General features: G+C 45.2%; 2 protein-coding genes and 2 gene segments (V, D, J or C); 3 read left to right on the top strand and 1 right to left on the bottom strand.

Moving 5' to 3' along the window:
• LOC127543939 (immunoglobulin lambda variable 4-69-like) overlaps positions 1-9592 on the top strand; it is a 78921-nt gene extending 69329 nt beyond the window's left edge. Inside the window, 1 exon segment of the V gene segment in view lies at positions 8228-9592. Coding sequence covers positions 8228-8322 — 95 coding nt within the window.
• Positions 1-19455, top strand: part of LOC127548908 (uncharacterized) — a 118923-nt gene that overhangs the window by 83040 nt on the left and 16428 nt on the right. The window lies entirely within an intron of this gene.
• The window catches only part of LOC127559865 (zinc finger protein OZF-like), a 78203-nt gene continuing 61234 nt past the window's right edge, over positions 2487-19455 (bottom strand). Inside the window, exons 2-3 of the mRNA XM_051994366.1 lie at positions 3694-5705; positions 2487-3609 (exon numbers count right to left, since the gene is read on the bottom strand). Of these exons, the coding sequence (XP_051850326.1) occupies positions 2864-3609; positions 3694-4150 (1203 nt within the window). The 5' untranslated portion in view covers positions 4151-5705 and the 3' untranslated portion in view covers positions 2487-2863. The remainder of the gene's footprint in view (positions 3610-3693; positions 5706-19455) is intronic.
• On the top strand, positions 15254-15954 carry LOC127544176 (immunoglobulin lambda variable 4-60-like). The segment is given in 2 exon segments: positions 15254-15401; positions 15519-15954. Coding segments are annotated over 2 exon segments (429 nt in total).

Consider the following 19455-nt stretch of genomic DNA (forward strand, 5'->3'; position numbering starts at 1 on the left):
TGGACAAAGAAAAAATGTTTCAATTAGCACTCTGACTCTGTCAGGTCTTTATTTACAAAGGTCAGAAGTATGTTTCATCATTAGTCTTCGTAATGATAGTTGGTCATTGAATTGATCACAACTCTCAAATCTTCCTTTCTCTTAAATTTTTGAAAAAAAAATTTATTTTTCATTATTGGGGTAAAACAAGCATTTCTGTAACATAGTATATAATATATGATGGCAAAGATTGTCTTTATAATAAAGCGGTCTTACTGCCTCCCCCACAGAAATCAAGACACATTCAAGAGGACCTCAAGAAGCTGGCAGAGGCAGAGAAGACAAAGGAATGGCCAGAAGAGCTCAAGCTCTTGGAACCAAGGAAAGAGATAGGCCTCTAAGAAAGCTATTCAGACCCCAATGAATTATGTCAGGAAACAATGCCATGGCACTTGAATTAATTGGAACAATGTCACAATTTGTTTGATTGACTCACACAATAAAATCAACAACTTCATCCATCATTCAAGAGCTTTTAATAGGCAACACTTGCCTGCAATCACTTGATTTATATGATTTGGCATTGAATTTACAAGATTTGATACATTTACTTTAATTCATCACCAAGAAGAAAGAATACATTTGATAACAAATATACTTTTGATGGGTACTTCATTTTTTCTCAAGGTAGCATGGGTTATTCCTTATAGGTTTTCAATGACATTAATTTAGGTGAGGCCCCAAGTTAGTGATTCATGTTTATCTCTACCTCTTAGATAAATTCATTAAGCTTGTGTTAAATGGTATGATGCAATGTTGCATTATGATATTTTAATCCCATTTAGGAATTTCTGTAGTTTTGAAACATTTTTATTTCTTGCTATAGAAATATATTTAATCAGGGTTCAGCATTCCCATTGATGGGTGGCAAGACTTTCAAGCCCATTGGAAGTCAACAATCCTTCCCAAAAACATTTTTGGGGGATGTTTTATAGTCTGAAGAAGCTGAGATCTCACAGCTTTATCTGGCTTTCTTTTGACAATGATATTAACATGGTCTTGGATGAAATCGGGCAATATCATCACTAAAAATTTCCTTTGTTCAATCTTCAGCACCCTAGTCTTTGTGTTCTTTTGTTTCTCACAAGGCAATGACTAGCAGTTGTTTTTTTAACAGTCAAAAAGAGATATTTCTACTCTCCTAGAAGAGATTCCTAGTGTCTTTTCTCTTAAGCTCTTAATTCCATATCAGTTGCCACTGCATATCTCCAACTGGATGCCCCATAGACACCTCAAAGTGAACATGACCAAAATGGAGCACATTATCTCCTCACTCCCTCAGATTCATTCATTCTCCAAACTTAAGTTTTCTCCAAACGTTTTTATAGGCACAACTATTCTTATAGTCTGCTGAGTTCAAAACTATTGAATCATTTTCAAATCTTCTCAGCCCTTCATAAATTTGTTCAGTTAATTGGTAAATTAAATATAAAAATATGATCATGCTATGTCTTGCATCCAATTCCCTCTCTCCATTCAGACTGCCACTCATTTAGCCCCTAATTATGTCTTCTGTGTAATATACTGTAGAAATCTTCTTATTGAACTCATGGTTTCCTGTTTTCCCCAACTTGGATCCCATTCCCCTAATACATTTTTCACACTCTTATTTAAAAACATTTAGATAGCTGCCTATTTCTCAACCTCTGATGAAACATCCTTTACAATCTGGGTCCCAGAAAATTGATGAAGAAATAGATTTACCTTAACATTTTAAGCCTATCAGTTTACTTCCTGTTTACCCTTCCAGGTTTATTGCATATTATTTGTTTCTTCCCTAATTAGTTTGGAAGCTCCTTGAGGGCAGATATTGTCTTTTTTCCTTTTTTTTGACTCCACTCCAGTTGACTCCCCAGTCCTTAGCACAGTACCTGACGTGCTTTTCTTGTTTGTTCAGTCATGTAACACCTTTTGAAGACTATGCAAACTCAAATTTGTTGCTTCTGTGACAGTAAATGTCCATCTTGTCTTCTGCCATTCCTTTCTCCTTTTCCCTTCAATCTCTCCCAGTATCAGTTCTTTTCCAATGAGTCCTTTCTTCTCATTGGCCAAAACATATGAGATTCAATTTCACTTTTTGCCCTTCCAATGAGTAGTCTGAAGTATTTATTCAAGAACTGACCGATTTGATTTCCTTGCTGTCCAAGGAATTGCCTTTTTTTAAAAGAAAATTAAATATATATGTATATGATAAATGCTAATCCCTTCCTTCACAGATGATAATATAAGTTAAATAATAATCAATTCAGACAGCACCGCAAAAGTTAGTTTTAAATGGAAACTGAAATAGTGATATGTCAGTCAAGGGACAGATTGCAGAAACAGGAACAGCTTCAAAGACAATGGTAAAAGTGAGTCAATATTCCAAAATTGGTGGCATACACTAAAGCAGGCACCAAAAGGTTAAATTATTGCTCAAAAGACATATACTAATAAAATACAAAGAATGAAGAGAATATCATTTATTAAATACATCAATACATTAGATACATCAATTGCATTTTTGAAATATACTAATACATTAGAAATCAGACTAAACAAGTTATAAAAACCAAATCAAATTCTGAGGGAAAATGATGTTACTTCATCCCCTCTTCTTTACAAATATGGTGGACTCAGTGTGAAACAATACATACAATGTCAGTTTTTTCATGTGTTGGATTAGGAGGGGATGAAAAAGGCCCAGGTTGAGAAGTACAGGTGGCATGTTAACCAAAAAGAGGCACAATGAATTATTTTAGGAAGAACAGATTTTTCTACTACCGAGTTGCCAAAATCATATGAATTTTCTGGTGACAGTGGGTGGTTCCTGTCTGAAATCTCTCTATTTGAACAAATTCTGCTTCTCTTTAGTATGAATTTTCTGATGAGTAATAAGGCTAGAGTTCCTACTAAAGTCTTTCCCACACTCATTACATACAAAAGGTTTCTCTCCAGTGTGAGTTCTCTGATGTACAGTAAGGTTTCCTCGAAAGTTGAAGGCTTTTCCACATTCATGACATAGAAAGGGTTTTTCTTCAGTATGAACTCTCTGATGAATAGTGAGATCAATCCTCCGAATAAAACCTTTCCCACATTCCTTACACACAAATGGTTTCTCCCCAGTGTGAGTTCTCTGATGTCCAGTAAGGTATCCTCGATCACTGAAGGCTTTTCCACATTCCTTACATTCAAATGGTTTCTCCCCAGTGTGAGTTCTCTGATGTCCAGTAAGGGATCCTCGATCATTGAAGGCTTTTCCACACTCATTACATTCAAAGGGTTTCTCTCCAGTGTGAGTTCTCTGATGTATAATAAGGTATCCTCGATCACTGAAGGCTTTTCCACATTCCTTACATTCAAAGGGTTTTTCTCCAGTATGAATTTTTTGATGACGAATGAGGTGTGGTCTCTGGCTGAAGGCTTTTCCACATTCCCTACATTCAAAGGATTTCTCTCCAGTATGAATTTTTTGATGACGAATCAGGTTTTGTCTGTGGCTGAAGGCTTTTCCACACTCATTACATTCAAAGGGTTTCTCTCCAGTGTGAGTCCTCTGATGTACAGTAAGGTATCCATGTTCCTTGAAGGCTTTTCCACATTCTTTACATTCAAAGGGTCTCTCTCCGGTATGAATTCTCCAATGAATAGTGAGATTGTTCCTCTGCCTAAAACCTTTCCCACATTCCTCACATTCAAAGGGTCTCTCTCCGGTATGAATTCTCTGATGAATAGTGAGAGTGTTCCTGTGCCTAAAACCTTTCCCACATTCCTTACACACAAAGGGTTTCTCTCCAGGGTGAGTTCTCTGATGATCAGTAAGTACATCTTGATGAGACCCACTGGTGTTTCTGCTCTTGGGACTCGAGGCTGCTTCTTGCTTCTCCAACACAGAGATCAGATCCAGTCTGGAAACGGGAATCCCCACAGAGACCAGGTTCTGGTAGTTCTCCAGCATCACGTTCCTGTGCAGGGCCCTCTGGGCAGGCTCCAGGATCATCCACTCCTCCCAGCTGAAGTCCACGGCCACGTCCTGGAAGGTCACTTGTTCCTGAATGGGGGCCATGGGAAAGCCAGAAGTCACACCCTCCATGGGCTCCATCTGCTGCCTGGGGATCATCAGAGTCTTCATAGGTCTTGGGAACTTCTCCACTGAGCTAAACAATCCTGTCAGTTGAGCTGCTGAGAATAGGGCTTAACGTCCAGAGCCTCACTTCTAGGGCCTCACTTGGGCACCAAACACAGTGTGCTTCCTTGAGCCCCAAATTGGGGAGACAAAATATTCTACACTTTCCAGAGGCCCACGTCGGGTGCCAAAAGGTGGTGTCCGGACTAGCTCTCTGGAGGATCTCGGGACCAGCCTTGGTTTTAGTGGAGGAGAGAAGGAGGCAGGAGAGCCACCAGGATGGTCCAAGATGAAGTGACTCTTTCCAGTCTTCCCAGCCCTTAAATACCTCAGCATGATTACATCCCCCAGCACACTGGGCAAGTGCTAACTATGGTGCATCCCACAGCCCCCTGAGTTAGCACCTGGGGGAAGTATAAGCCCCTGCTGTTGATGTGCAAATAGAACACAGGTGGTCCCACCCTCCTTGCCTTCTCAGGAAAGGTGACAACACCAGAGGGAGGTGGGGAGCCAAAGCAGACCTTGTCAGCAGCTTCCCTCTGGCTTCCCCAGAGTCCCCCGCTCCCTGAGGCCCCCTACCAATGGCCACAGACACAAGTAGGAGAAATGTCTGGTGCCTCCAGCTTCGGGCTGGCTCCCGCACTTGGAACATCCACCTGGGCTAAGTCAAGTTGGAAGACCCCAAGTGTTCTGAGGGAACAGATCCTTCTCTTTCCCAATGATCACTAACAACCAGCTCCCAGGGGGCCGGCAAGTCAAACCCCTGCCTGAGCCGGGCCACAAGTCATCCCCCCAGTGTCCCTTGGGGAGGGGGGTCTCAAAGCACGGCCAGGGCTGCAGCAACTGCCAACCACCTGACCTCCCACCGGGGCCTCGGAGCCCAGGAGGAGCCGCATCCCCAGGGCCCCGGGCTCCTTGCAGCCCAAACCTCCCCAGGGCGGGGCAGGGAGCGGCCTGGGGGGAGGGGGCAGCCGCAGGACAGCGGGGAGTCCCAGCGTGGCTCAGCTCCTTCCCCTAAGGGGTTGACGTCACCCTGGCCTCCGGCCCTTCCTTCTGCCGGGACCCCGAGGCGCGCGGTCTCCGCCTTTTCACCAAGCCCAGCAATGACCCTAGAAGAGGCTTCTTGGAGGGAGGAAAGACGGGCTGGGCGCGGCCAGGAGAGGGCTTCCGGGCTGTACAGAGGAGGCAGAAGTGACCAGGGAAGGATTGGGGGCGGGGACCCCGGGCAGGAGAGGAAAGCCGCAGCAACAACAGGACGCCCCGTGGGGGAGGGGAGAGAGGGCAGGGAGAGGAGGCAGCGTGGGTCCCGCCGCAATGGGGGAGGGGCTGCTGAAAGGGGCGCTGGCCAGACCCGAGGGGGGAGGGGAGGCTGCGGGACATGGGGGGGGGCAACACACACGCACGGGCACCTAACAAACGCTTGTTACTGGCACAGACTCAGGAGCTTATCCACATGCACTGTGCGCACACGCGCGGGAGAGAAACCGTGGCCACACACAGGGTCAAGGGCCGGGGCTCAGCAGTGCCCACGCGCGTGCGCACTGTCAGCACTGAGACTTACCTGCCCTCACTCTGCTACCTCTGCTACAGCTGGAGCCGGAGTTGCGCCTGCGCACTGTTACGACTGAAGCCAGGGGCCCCTCCTTCTGACCGAGGCTGACAGCGGGAGCCGAGGCCACGCGTGCGCAGTGACACAAACCGCAAGGGTGGCTCAGTCCCGGGGATTTTGAAGGTTTTCTTCAGCCTCACATCCAGCGCTCAGCTCTCCGCCATTGTCCTCCAACGTCCGCGCTCGCTCTCCCTACTGGGGAACCTTCGCTTCGATCATACGCTTGTGGGAAAGACCCCGTCTCTGCTTTCTAGGACGCTGCCCCGATCCCCCCGGCTTTCCTCCTTAAATGTCGCGGCCGCCGTCTCTGCCCGCAGTGATCCGGGAACCGAGGAAATAAAAGCCGACGCGGCTTCCGTTTCTCCTCCCTCCGCTTGCCAAGGTCCCGGCTGTTGCGTTTCTTTAATGGTGAGCTTGAAGCCACCTCGCGTATTCTCTTTCACCTCCACCTGGTACATTACAGGTGATTAATAAAGGTTCACTGACTTGATTGCCTGGAGCTTGGGAGCGTCTCAGGTCTGACAGAGCTCGCCTCTGGCTCCCTGTTGCTCACCTCTGCCTGCAGCTCTTTGGAGATAATGGGAGGCCCCGGAAGGTGCTCATTACAGCTTGTGCTGCTCTTTAAATCCGGCCAGGATTGGGAATACGTTAAGACCTGACTGCCTCGCGGTCTCGGAACAGGACAAACCCTGAGTCTCCGACTATTAGACTGGAGCTCCTTGAGGACCAGAACTGTCTTGCTTCTTTCTGTTTCCTTGCACTGAACACAGTCTCTGGGACATCGTAGGCACTTAATCAGTGTTTATTAGCCTATGTGCTGCCCCAAAGGGGAAGTCTTTCCTTGTGTCCGTGGTCCTTAGCATTAAGTGGTCCCTGTTCCAGTTACCATGTGTATACCTGTAAGGGGCGGGATGATTGATTTAAACAAGGTGTTAACTCAGCGGAATTGATGAGACAATGGCTGTCTGGTTTAGCCTGTGGGTTCTCTAGTTCAGTACATGTGCTTAGTTCTACAAGATTGACAGCTATTCTACAGGTTTCCTACCTACGATGATGTAATGATAATAGAGTATATAATAGCCAACAAGGGCTGGGAGAGAGGCGTTCCATCTTTGCTCAGGCTCCTGGTGCCTCTCCTCCTTCCTACACTTTGGGAGAGACTGGTTTAGACTCGGAGAAGACAGAGGACGGGAGAAGCCCCAGTTTGGGGGAGACATTCACCCCATCTCCCTTCCCTGTGGTGGTTGGCCTATCAGCCTGCATTTCTCTACAGTCACTTTTGCAGAACCTCGTGTTCCGATTTTTCCAGATTCATGTTAAAGTAATTTCATTGAAAAGGGGGGTAGGGCAGAAGTGAAGGGGACTCCAGTGAGTGGATTTGTTTTTTTCACTTCGAAGGAGCAGCCACAGCCAGTGAGGGAAAGGTGGATTCAGCTTTCACCTTTCACAGATCATGCAAATAACAAGTATACCATTTTCAATGTGAAGAGACTGCAACTCTAACCCCAGAGTCAAGGTTTTTTCAACCCAGCAAGACCAGAAAGCAAGGGGATGGACACAAGCAGGAGCTGCTTCCCTTGTCTATCCAACCCCACCTTAGAGTCCCTGAGGCAGGCAGGGAGAAGGCACAGACAGAGATCAGTTCAGCTCCATAGTCCCACCCTTTAGGGAGGTGCTCCAGTCAGAAATCCAAGTTGGATCAAAATTCTGAGACCTGAGAGTAAGATCAGACTCCTGCTCCTGTGCAGAGGAGCAGTCTCACCCAGCCATGCCCTGCCATAAATTCCTGTCATGTCCCGCGGGTTAAATCTTCCCCATAAAATCTTCTTGTGGACCACCCCATGGCCACCATACCCACCCTCCCCTCCCCACCCACATCAACCTGCCAGGAAATTCCATCTTGTGTTCTTTCCCTGTTCCCTTCCCCCACACCACGGGGTATCTCTCCTAACTCCACTATGTTTTCCAACCCCACTTATCTTATAAGAGGGAGCTCTCGGGGTCCCCTGCACCATGGCCTGGCCTCTTGTCTGCCTCCTCCTGCTCACCTGCTGCTCAGGTCAGGGCTGACCCCACTTGTCCTGCTCCCTCCTCCCTATTCCGGGAGCCTCCTGTGAGGATCTCCAAGCACCTTCCACCTCCCTCCTGTGCTGGGACATTAATGTTTGTCTGTGTTTCCAGGTTCCTTCACCCAGCCTGTGCTGACTCAGGCTCCCTCCATGTCTGTAGTCCTGGGAGCCATGGCCAGACTCACCTGCACCCTCTGCAGTCAGCTCAGAGGGTACAGTATTCGTTGGTACCAGCAGAGCCCGGGAACGGCCCCTCGGTACCTCATGTATGTCCGCAGCAATGGAGATGTAAGCCAGGGCCAGGGGATCCCCGACGACTTCTCGGGTTCTAGCTCTGGGGCCGATCGCTACTTGTCCATCAGCCGCTCCCAGCCAGGGATGAGGCCCATTATTACTGTCAGACAGGTGATAGTGATGGTTTATACAGTGCTACATTCTGTGAGGAAGTGGGACAAAAATATCCCCTGCCAGTCCTGACCTGGCCCAGACTGCTGACATAGCCCAAGCTGGTAGGGCATGAATAGGTCCCTTCTTCTCTCTGCTTCTTCCTCTCTCACACTTTTACTTTCTTTCACTTTCTGGCTCACCTCCACATCCAAGCCTGATACTAAACTGTCTCACTCTGTCTCAGTCTTTCTCCCTCCCTCTTTCTGTCTCTGTCTCTATGTTTCTGTCTCCATCTCTGTATCTGTCTCCCTCTCTTTCTCTCTCCCTCCATGATGTTCTATGACCTGCCTGAGAAAAAACCAAGAGTACATGATAGAAACAGGTCTTGTTCCCACATCTTCTTTATCCAGAACCTGGATTTTACTCATGTTCCATTGTGAGCCCAGGGAAAAAGATTTACCTGAGTCTTCAGACTTTGACAAGTAGAGAGAAGATGAGAGGGAGCCTCTGCCATGGTCCCTACAACAGCCAACCCGGCTTCTTCTTGGAAAGAGAAATGAGACAGCCAGTGGTCATGAGACCTCGGCCACAGATACCTTGTAGAGCAGCAAAGGCCCCAGCACTGAAGTGGGAACAGAGAGGACTCCAAGTGCTGGTGGTCTTGTGTCCAGCCTCCCTTTTCTTCTCTGACACAGCAATCAGGTGGAGCAGGTCTTATCACCCAACATTTGGCTGTGGGCACAAGCAGCTGCCTGGTCCCTGCTTCAAGGCTGTTCCCATTAAAGCCTAGTCTCCACTCTGCTGTCAAATATATTCAGGCCTGGATCTGACCTTATCACCACTCAGTTTTCTTTGTTCCCTCATCTCCTCAGCCTCCCTGTTATTTCCTGATAAATGAGCTTTCTTGGGCTTTCAACACCTCTTTTGGCCAAATCCCTTCCCACATTCCTGAGGTTCTGGCTATTTAACTCTCCAATCACTACCTATTCCACCTTCCAAGGACAATGAGTTCATGTTCCCCAAGCCACAGTCTGTCAACTCTGCCCATTGGCTTTGGCTGTGTTCCTTGCCTATCTATCTAACTCTGCTTATCCTCAGCTTCTTTCTTCTCTCCACTCTCAGGTCAGATCCCAACTTCCTCTGCAAAAAGTCTTTCCCAGCCCTCCTTAATCTTAGTGCTTTCCCTCTTTCCTCCAATTTGTCTCTTTTATGTGCTGTTTGGCTGTGGCTGTTTACATGTTGTCCCCACCTTCACCTTAGCCTATGAGTTCCTCAAGAGTGGAGGTTATTTTTTTTTTTTGAGTGGAGGTTATTTTTGCCTATCTTGTATATCTGTAGAACTTGCAACACAGTAGGTGATTAATAAATATTTGTTGACATTAATTAATTTTTGCGGTTTATGGAATTGTATCATGGAGTTGAAAGGACCTCAGATACAAGGAATCCCAATGCAGTGATGTTATAGATGAAGAAACTGAATCCCAGAGAGCCTGAATGAATTTCTGATTTGCACATCCTGAGAACATTTTCTTCCCTTAAAAAGGAGTTTAATTTTAAGAAGCTTCATAGACTGAGTCAGTCTTGTAAAAAGTGGTGTTTGTTTGCTTGTTTTATTCTAGCCTTCCAAATCTGGTGCTAACCTGAGGCAGGAAAGTTAGACCTGTCATAACCATAAAAGCAAACTTTAAGAAAAGGACAAGGGTTACACAATTTATCAATGCCTACAGGATCACCGCAAAAACATTTTCAGAGGAAAATGCATATTTCTAAAAGTTTACATCAAAAAATAGAGAAAGAGCAAACCAATGAATTGAACTGCATTTTAAAAAATCTAGAAAAAGAGGTGATTGAAATTCTCAATTCAACACTAAATAGGAAATCTTAAAAATTCAAGGTGAGAAAGGGGAAAGCTCAAAGGATGTTTGTGTGCTTGGGCAGTGAATGAGTGTCCCAGTGACACTGGATCTTAGAGGCCCATTTGTCCTGGACACTGAACCAGGCAAATCTAGGTGAGAAAACAATAGGAGGAACAGAAGGCAACAATGATGTGGCTTCCCAAAGAAGCCAGAGAAGAATAAAATGGACTGCTATGTACAGCAGGAACTTACCTCAGCATAATAACAAGAACAACATTCATCAGCATTGACCTTTTAAGGTTGGGTACTTTATAAATTAATTATATATAATTAATAATATTCCATATAATTATAATTAAGTATAAATTATTACAAATTAAAGGCACTTTAGAAATAATAACTTCTTTGATTCGCACCATCATCTTGTGAAGTCAGTGCTGCAATCTCCATGGTACAGAGGAGGAGACTGAAGCAAAACTAATATCTGAAGGTCCCATGAGTTGGACAGGAGTAAAAAAAAAAACTACTAAGAAACAAAAGAAGCTCAGCTGCTGTCTGTATAAAGTTACCTACATCAGGATTCTGAGAAAGACAAAATCTGGTCACTAGAATTTCCTGCCAGAATCCCAATGTGGGCTCCCCACCACCACCCGCCCCCCCCACCTTTGCCTCCTCCCCCCTCTCCTCTACATGATACATTTGTATCTTCATACCTTGAGAAAGCAACAAAGAAACCAGGGAGATGGAAGCAACATTGTAGCAGCCCAGATGTGGTGATTTTCTTCTTTCAAATAATAGGTTCTCTCTGGGAGAAAGCAGGTTTCTCGGGGAGGTTTTCTGGAGGCAGCCTTAGTTGCAGTTGAAAGGAATAATCACTCCAAAATGCAGCCAGCTGATAAAATGCAAATGTTTATTTTCTCCTTCCAAAATAGCCTGGTTACTTTTTCTTAGTGGCCTATCTTTCTGCTTGGTTCTAAGAGCTCCCTCCGAATGTCTCCAAATCCAAAGGTTTGTCCTTCAGCCTCCAGCCAGCCAGGTGGAAGTTGTAATGAATCTTTCTTGCCTCCAAGAGAGGGCTTCTGGCTGAATTCACTTGACAGCTCCCCTCTCAATCTAAATTCAGCTGAACTCTCCTCACTGGGCCTCTGCTTTCTTCTTATATATCAGAGAGTGGGATTATGGGTTTTCTCCCATAGTGCTCTCTGGCCCTAAGAGCTTCAAGGGGGGGGGGGTGTGAATTCGGATATCTCATACTAAACCCTGAAATCTCCCAATCGGGTTAACTCCACAAGCATTGTATCAATTAGTTCTACTTAATACCTTGTTTCAGGTTCTGGCCCAAAACATCTCCTTGTAAGATTAGATCAAGGATACTGAACCATGCTAAATTAGATAATTAATTGTCTCTGTCAACTCTAATGACTTAACAGTTTGTAAATATTCCAACACCCCGACACTGAGCAATCCCAGTTTAAAAACATTTTGAAGTAATAAAACTTCATATGTATCTCCATGTTTGTAGATCTTTCTGAACATCTGTTGTTCCCCCATAAATCTTGTCATTTGCCCTTTGACAATTATGATCCCAAAAGACCCGAAAACCCTCCCTCAAGTCTGAAACATCAGGCCAGATGTCAACTAAAGCCCAACAAGCGGGCAGAGGCCACAGACAACCCCAGCCCCTGCTTCCAACTCTTCTGCCACTAGTCACATGGCCATGTTTGTTCAGAGTCCTTTCCAAAGGGCTAGGTCTCCATTTGTGTCAAAAGAAATTCTGGCAATGAAGAGTCAAGTCCTTTCATGGAAGAGAACCTCGCTCCTGGAAGCTTTGTGCAATCACTGGACCAGGAGTCAAGAAAGCCTGATCTCAAAACCAGCCCCGGGCAATTTCAAGCTGTATGACTCAGGCTAAGTAAAATAACCTTCCTTAGTATCCTCTCCCTAATCAATAAAGCAGGATTTTAGGGGATCCATCCCTAATGTTCACAAGGATACAAATAGTCTGACCAGTGGTTTAATAGTACTTTTTTTGTCTATTCCTTCCTTGAGGCTATTATTGGTTCCTTCTGTCAGGAAGTTTGCACAGTTGACAGTTCTGGGCCAAGATTTTGAAAGATGGAATTCAAATCAGGCTCCAGATATTGACTATTTGTGTGATGCTGGCAAAGTCAATCAACTACTATTTGACTCAGTTTCCTCATGTGTTAAATGAGGACCCTGGAGAGGGAAATGACAAATCATGCCAATAAATTTGAGAAGAAAACCCCATAAAAACAGGATCCCAAAGTTGGACATAACTAGTATAACTTTCACTAATATAGCTTAAGGAATGGTACAGTAAAAGAGAAAAGATCAGTGGTAAAAATGGCAAAGGTAACGACTTCTTTCTCAGAATCTGTCCAACTGGATTCTTCTTATTTGCACACATGACCCCAGGACACTTATCTATCACATTCGAAAGAGAGATGGAGCAGTTGCTGGGAGATATGAACTCTGCAAATGTTGATGGAATCCTATTATTTGGGAAAACTGAGAAGAGCATGAGGAAAGCTGCTGAAAGCGGCAGATCAGCCAGGAGAAAATGATCTAGATTTTCAATGAGAAGTTTCTAGAGCTCAATAAGTCTAGTTCACATTCTTCTTTGATCTCCCTACTAGAACAGCTCAGTAAACCAATTCACACAATTATTTTTGATAAAGTGATATTAACAGAGGTGATATCACACTTACAAAATTGAAATTATTTCCTTATTTAGAGCATTTCCCCTATAATTGTATACAAAGGGGAGAATGGTCTCCAACAGAAAATACTTTAAGCATTGTGTCCATGGAACCAATTTTGATTCTAAATGATGCACAGTTTATAAGAGTAGGGTGCGTGTAGTTCTGTAGCCAGCAGATGACACTGTGAGACTATATCTGTGCAGGAGTGGGTGCATGAGGAGCCTGGTAAGCTCAGAGAAGGATCAGCCCAGCTGGCTGTGTCTATGTCTGCTCTGATCCCTAAATCACTCTTGTGTGACATTTCAACTAGACCAGTTCAAGATATCTCAAGACCTCTCCCTACCACCAGACAGAAACAGCCCACAAGAAGCCTAGAGGTGGGACCCAAGAGGTGGGTAAGAAAGCACAGGATCAGGCACAGATTTGCACCTAGACCTTCTCCCAGACACCATCACAGGGTTTCAGAGAAAGAATAGGAGGGACCTAAAAAAGCTCAGGCCTTGTTTTGTACTCTTTGGAGAGCAGAGTTCTTGGGACTCCCTGCCCCATAGCGTGGTCTCTTGTCTGCCTATTATTGTTCACAGTCTGCTCAGGTCAGAACTAGTCACGAGAGCCCTATTCTTTGCTGCTACCTTTCTCTTGCTTCCTATGTGGATCTCAGAGAGGTGTCCAGAAGTCTTTTATGTTTAGTGTCTTGAATAAGTTTCATTTTTCCAGCTTCCTCCTTCCAGATTGTGCTGACTCAGCTTCCCTTAGTCTCTGTATTTCTTGAAACCACGGTCAGATTCACCTGCACCATGAGCACTGGTACATATATTACACTCTCAGTTGGAACCAGAAGAGGAAACCCAGTATATCATGTCAAAAGTCATGGAAATCACGTCATGACTCCACTGGCTTTAAATAATAGAATTATTTGTCCATCTGACAAACCCAGTCCAAAGACATAGATGATTACTATCCCTTTTCTCCTCTGACACAGCCCCCAACATGGTACAGGTTCTTAGCACTGAACACTTAGACTATTGCAAGAGTCGTAAGTCACCTTCTGAATTGTTGAAAAAGGTTGCTTTCTTTAGAATCAAACAATATGGAAATAATTGCAACCGTGAAATTAAAAGATGTTTGTTCCTTGGAAGGAGAGTTATGGCAAATCTGGACAATGTACTGCAAAGTAAGGACTTCATTTTGCCCACAAACAAATTCTGTATCAACAAACCCCGTCACCTTCCAGGCCTGAGGGAATTGGAGACAAGAACTCTGGGCTTGTGCTGATGACATCATAGCTTTAGGAAAACCCTGGAAGACCATGAGGAAAGATGCTGAAAGTGTTGGATCAGCCAGAAGAAAATAGGGGACGATCCCCAGAGCCGGGCAGAGACTCTACTACAGATGTGGGGCTCACATGTCACAGTGAGGGGGGATACAGGCCTGGAGGAGGCAGGAGGGCCCTCACTTGGCCACATCCAAAGCCCCTTTGAGGTCTCAGGTCTGTTCTCCAACCTGGGGGTTGGTTACTCGTTATAATCTGTTAAAAAGTGCTGGTGCTTTTACCCAACCACTAGGTGTCCTCATAGAAGGACGTGTGACTGGAGAGTAATGAAGCAGAAGTTCTAGAAGCAAACCTCTGTCTGAAAATGACCCAACCTTTGCAATGACTATTACAATCTCTCTCACACACACACACACTCACACACACTCACACAGACACACGCACACATACACAAACACACACACTCACACTCACACACACACTCATTCACTCACACACACACACTCACACACACACACTCACACTCACACAGACTCACACACACTCACACACTCACACTCACACACTCACATGCACACTCACACACACTCACACAGACACATGCACACATACACAAACACTCACACACAGACACATGTACACACACAAACACACACACTCACACTCACACACACACTCATTCACTCACACACACACACACTCACACACACACACACACACACACTCACACACACTCACATACACACACACACACACACACACACACACACACACACACACACACACACAGCTCTCCCCCTGCCCCTCTCCCTCTCTTGTCCTGTGCACAGATTCCGGCCTGGGGCCCGGGGAGTACGAGCAGGGTCAGCTCCTGGCTGTGGGGCCCTGAGGTTTGCTTACAAGACGGGGATTCATGGCAGGCCTGCAGCCACTAGATGGAGCTGTGGGACTGACTCTGGGCAGGCAAAGGGGCAGGAGGGGGCTGGGGGTCTCAGGGGGGATGAGCCCAGCTGGCTGAGGCTGCTCTGAACCCTGGGATCCCTCATGGGTGACATGTCAGCTGGGCTAGTGCAAGGGCTTCAAAAGCTGCATCCCCTCCCCCTGAAATACAGGCCTTCCCCACAGGACAAAAGATTTAGGGCCAGGGCTGCTTCAGAAGGCCCAGATTTACATCCAGCCCCCGCCCCCTCCCAGCCCCATCCCAGGCTCCCAGGGAGAGGATAAGAGGGGCCTGGCAGAGCCCGGACCCAGCTGGTTCTCTCTAGGGAGCAGAGCTCTCGGGGTCCCCTGCACCATGGCCTGGCCTCTCGTCTGCCTCCTCCTGCTCACCTGCTGCTCAGGTCAGGGCTTCCCTGCTTGTCCTGCTCCCTCCCTGTCCCGGGATCCCCTGTGAGGGTCTCCAAGCACCTTCCCCCTCCCTCCTGTGCTGGGACATTAATGTCTGTCTGTGTTTCCAGGTTCCTTCTCCCAGCCTGTGCTGACTCAGTCTCCCTCAATGTCTGTGTCCCTGGGAGCCACGGCCAGACTCACCTGCACCCTGGGCAGTCAGCACAGTTATTATACAATTGCATGGCACCAACAGAGCCCGGGAAAGGCCCCTCGGTACCTCATGTATGTGAAGGGCAATGGAAGTGCAGGCAAGAGCGAGGGGGTCCCCGACCACTTCTCAGGCTCCAGCTCTGGGGCCAATCACTACTTGTCCATCAGCAACATCCAGCCTGAGGACGAGGCCGATTACTACTGTGAGACATATAGTAGTGGTGCTTACCACAGTGCTACATTCAGTGAGGAAGTGGAAAAAAAACCTCCCTGCCAGCCCCGACCTGGCCCAGGCTGCTGACACAGCCCAAGCTGCCAAGGGACAGGAAGGTCCCTCCTTCTCTCTGCTTCTTCCTCTTTCACTTTTTTTTTCTTTCTTTCTCTTTCTGCCTCTGTCTTCTATATCTATGCCTGATATTTTGCCTGTCTCTCTCTCTCTGTCTCTGTCTTTATCTCTGTCTCTGTCTCTCACTCTCTCACTTTCTGTCAATGAATTGGGCTTGCAACTAAAAAAGCTAGAAAAAGAACAAATTAAAAAGCCTTAATTAAATACCAAATCTGAAATTCTGAAAAAAGAGGAGGAAAACAATTGAATTAATTAATAAATAAAACTAAGAGTTGGTGTTATGAAAAAAATAGATAATAGTTAATATTATATTTAGTTTATATGATCAGAAAAAGCAAAGAAGAAAATCAAATTATTAGTCTCAAAAATAAAAAGGGAGAACTTTCCACCTATGAAAAGGAAATTAGAGCAATAATTGGGAGTTATTTTACCCAAATATGTCAATAAACACGATAATCTAAGTGAAATGGGGGAATACCTATAAAATATAGATTGCCCATATTAAGAGAAGAGGAAATAAATTACTTAAATAGTCCCATTATAGAAAAAGAACTTGAACAAGCCAACTCCCTAAGAAAAAATCTCCAGGACCAGATGGATTTATATGTTAATTCTACCAGACATTTAAAGAACAATTAATTCCAATGCTATATAAACTATTTTTTAAAAAACAGGGAAAGAAGGACTCCTATCAAATTCCTTTTATAACACATATATAGTGCTGATACATTGTCTAAGAGACATAGAGGTGGGATGCAGACATTGTTGAGAAAGCATAGATTTGCACCTAGACCCCTCATCTCTCAGACACTATCAGAGCGTTTCAGGGAAAGGATAAGAGGGGCCTAGAAAAGCTCAGTCCTCAAGGTGTGCTCTTTGGAGAACAGAGTTCTTGGGATTCCCTGCCCCACCACCTGGTCTCTTTTCTGCCTCCTACTACTCACTGCTGCTCAGGTCAGGACTAGTCAGAAGAACCCTTTCTTTGCTTCCATTTTCCTTCCTTCCTCTGAGGATCTCAAAGCAGCTTCCAAAAGTCTTTTATATCAGGCTCTTTAATGACTTTCCTTTCTCTAGGTTCTCTCTTCCAGACTGTACTGACTCAGTCTCCTCAGTCTCTTAATCTCTTGAAACCACAGCCGGTGGGTACACATTTTGCAGTGTTGGTTGGTACCAGCAGGATCCAGGAAAGAACCCTCATTATATAATGACAAAAGGGATGGAAATGAAGTTAGACAAGGGTGATAGGATCTTCATGATTTCTCTGGCTCTAGATACTGGGACAATGGATATTTATCCATCTGCAACATCCAGCCTGAAGATGAAGATGATTCCTGCCCCTTTTCTCTTCTGTCACAGCCCCCACCATGGCGCAGGTTCTCATCACCTTCTGAGTTGTTGAAAAAGAAGATGTCCTTTGGGCTCAAACACTCTGCAGATGACTGCAGCCATGAATTTAAAAGGTGTTTGTTTCTTGGAAGGGAAATTACAGCAAATCTAGACAGTGTACTAAAAAGCGGGGTCTTCACCTTGTAAAGAAAGGTCCGTATCATCAAAGCTATGCTTTTTCCAACACTAATGTATAACTTTGAGTGTAAATGTCTCCCCCAGATCTCTTTCATGCTCATGGTTTCTGTCTGGGATCAGCTCTATTTTATTTCTTCATGTCCTGCTTGAACACAGCTATTTGCATATTGCCCCACTGACCTTATGGTATGAAATCTTTTAGATGGGGCTGTTTTTGTCTTTCTCCATGAACCTGGAATATATTTTTGCTCTTCTTAAGTCACTTCCCCAGGCATGTCTGACTTACAGTGAACCCATTTGAAATTTCTTGATAAAGATATTGGAAGAGTTTGCTATTTCTTTCTCCAGCTCATTTTACAATGAGGAACGGGGACAAATAGGAGTAAATGACTTACCCACAAATCCTGTGTCTCAGACCAGATTTGAAGATGGGAAGATGAGACTTCCTAACCCCTGTCCCAGCACCCTGTCCATTGTACCACCTAGCTTCCTCAAACATAGTGGGTACTTAATACATGCTCGTTGATATGAGTTTTCTGGGAAGTCAGAGACTCAGAACTCGAAGGGACCCCCATATATAAGGAAACATATTTGTCTCTGTAGTCATCTCCAGGATGGGGCAGGAAGGGAAGAAATAAAAGAAATTTACCTGCTAACTTTATTACATACTTAAAAAGTAGCAAATTGTATATAATAGATTGGCATTTTTTAATATTAGTTTACAGAAATGCTTCTTTTATTTCCTAAATACATTAAAAAACCAAAATCACTATAGTGGACCAAGATATCATGCCAATATTCAAATGTTCTTATTTATTTATTACTCAAGAAAAAGTTTTATCTTTGGATTTTTTTAATAACTTTTTTATTGATAGAATGCATGCCAGGGTAATTTTTTACAGCATTATCCCTTGCATTCACTTCTGTTCGAATTTTTCCCCTCCCTCCCTCCACCCCCTCCCCCAGATGGCAAGCAGTCCTTTACATGTTGAATGGGTTGCAGTATATCCTAGATACAATATATGTGTGCAGAACCAAACAGTTTTCTTGTTGCACAGGGAGAATTGAATTCAGAAGGTAGAAATAACCCGGGAAGAAAAACAAAAATGCAAGCAGTTTATATTCATTTCATCTTTGGATTTTTAAATAACAAAGACACCAAGGAAAAGATCAGATGCAGGATGGGCCTAGAGAGTCAAATCACTACATCCGTGCTTCTTGGCGTGAGAACAATGGTCCAGGATTTTGAGTCCTGAACTTTATGAATAGGAAGGCTCCCGCTTAGGGTCCATCGTCCCACAACTGAGAAGCGAATCTGTGGAGATGCAGTCCAGCAACTGCTCCTCTAGACGCCACACTTATTGTTTTGTAGAACTCCAAAAAGGAGGTTCCCATCACAAATTCATAGAATTTTACAAATAGAAGTGCAGTTAAAGGAGAATCATCATTATTTGCAGCTACAACCTCAGGACCACAGGATGTCTCCATCTCACCTACAGTTGAGGCCTTCAGGGTAGAACAGGAGAGCCCCTTGAGAACAGGGGATGTCTTACTTTTTCCTTGGGGTTGCCAGCCCTTAGCCTGGAGCTACCACAGTTGGCACTTGATTAAAGTTCTGTGTCCCTTCATTCCTTGTCCAGGACCAGATTCCTATGGAAGAGCTGGGAAAGGGAAAGGCTTTTTCAGCAGAATCTCTCTAAGTGGATCCCGTTACTTGCACTTAGGTCCCAAGTCTCCCTGAGGCCCCGTCACCTTCCGGGACTGAGGGAATTGGGGACATGAATTCTGTGCTTGTGCTGATGACGTCATATCTTTGGGAAAACTCTGGAAGAACATGAGGGAAGATGCGGAAAGGGACAGATCGGCCAGAAGAAAACAGCCGACGACGTTCAGGGGACGATCCTAGAGCCGGGCAGAGACTCTAGTACAGATGCGGGGCTCACACGTCCCAGTGAGGGGGACACAGGCCCGGGGGGGGGCCCTGA

This window comes from Antechinus flavipes, chromosome 1 (assembly GCF_016432865.1).
Source record: "Antechinus flavipes isolate AdamAnt ecotype Samford, QLD, Australia chromosome 1, AdamAnt_v2, whole genome shotgun sequence".
Lineage (NCBI taxonomy): Eukaryota > Metazoa > Chordata > Mammalia > Dasyuromorphia > Dasyuridae > Antechinus > Antechinus flavipes.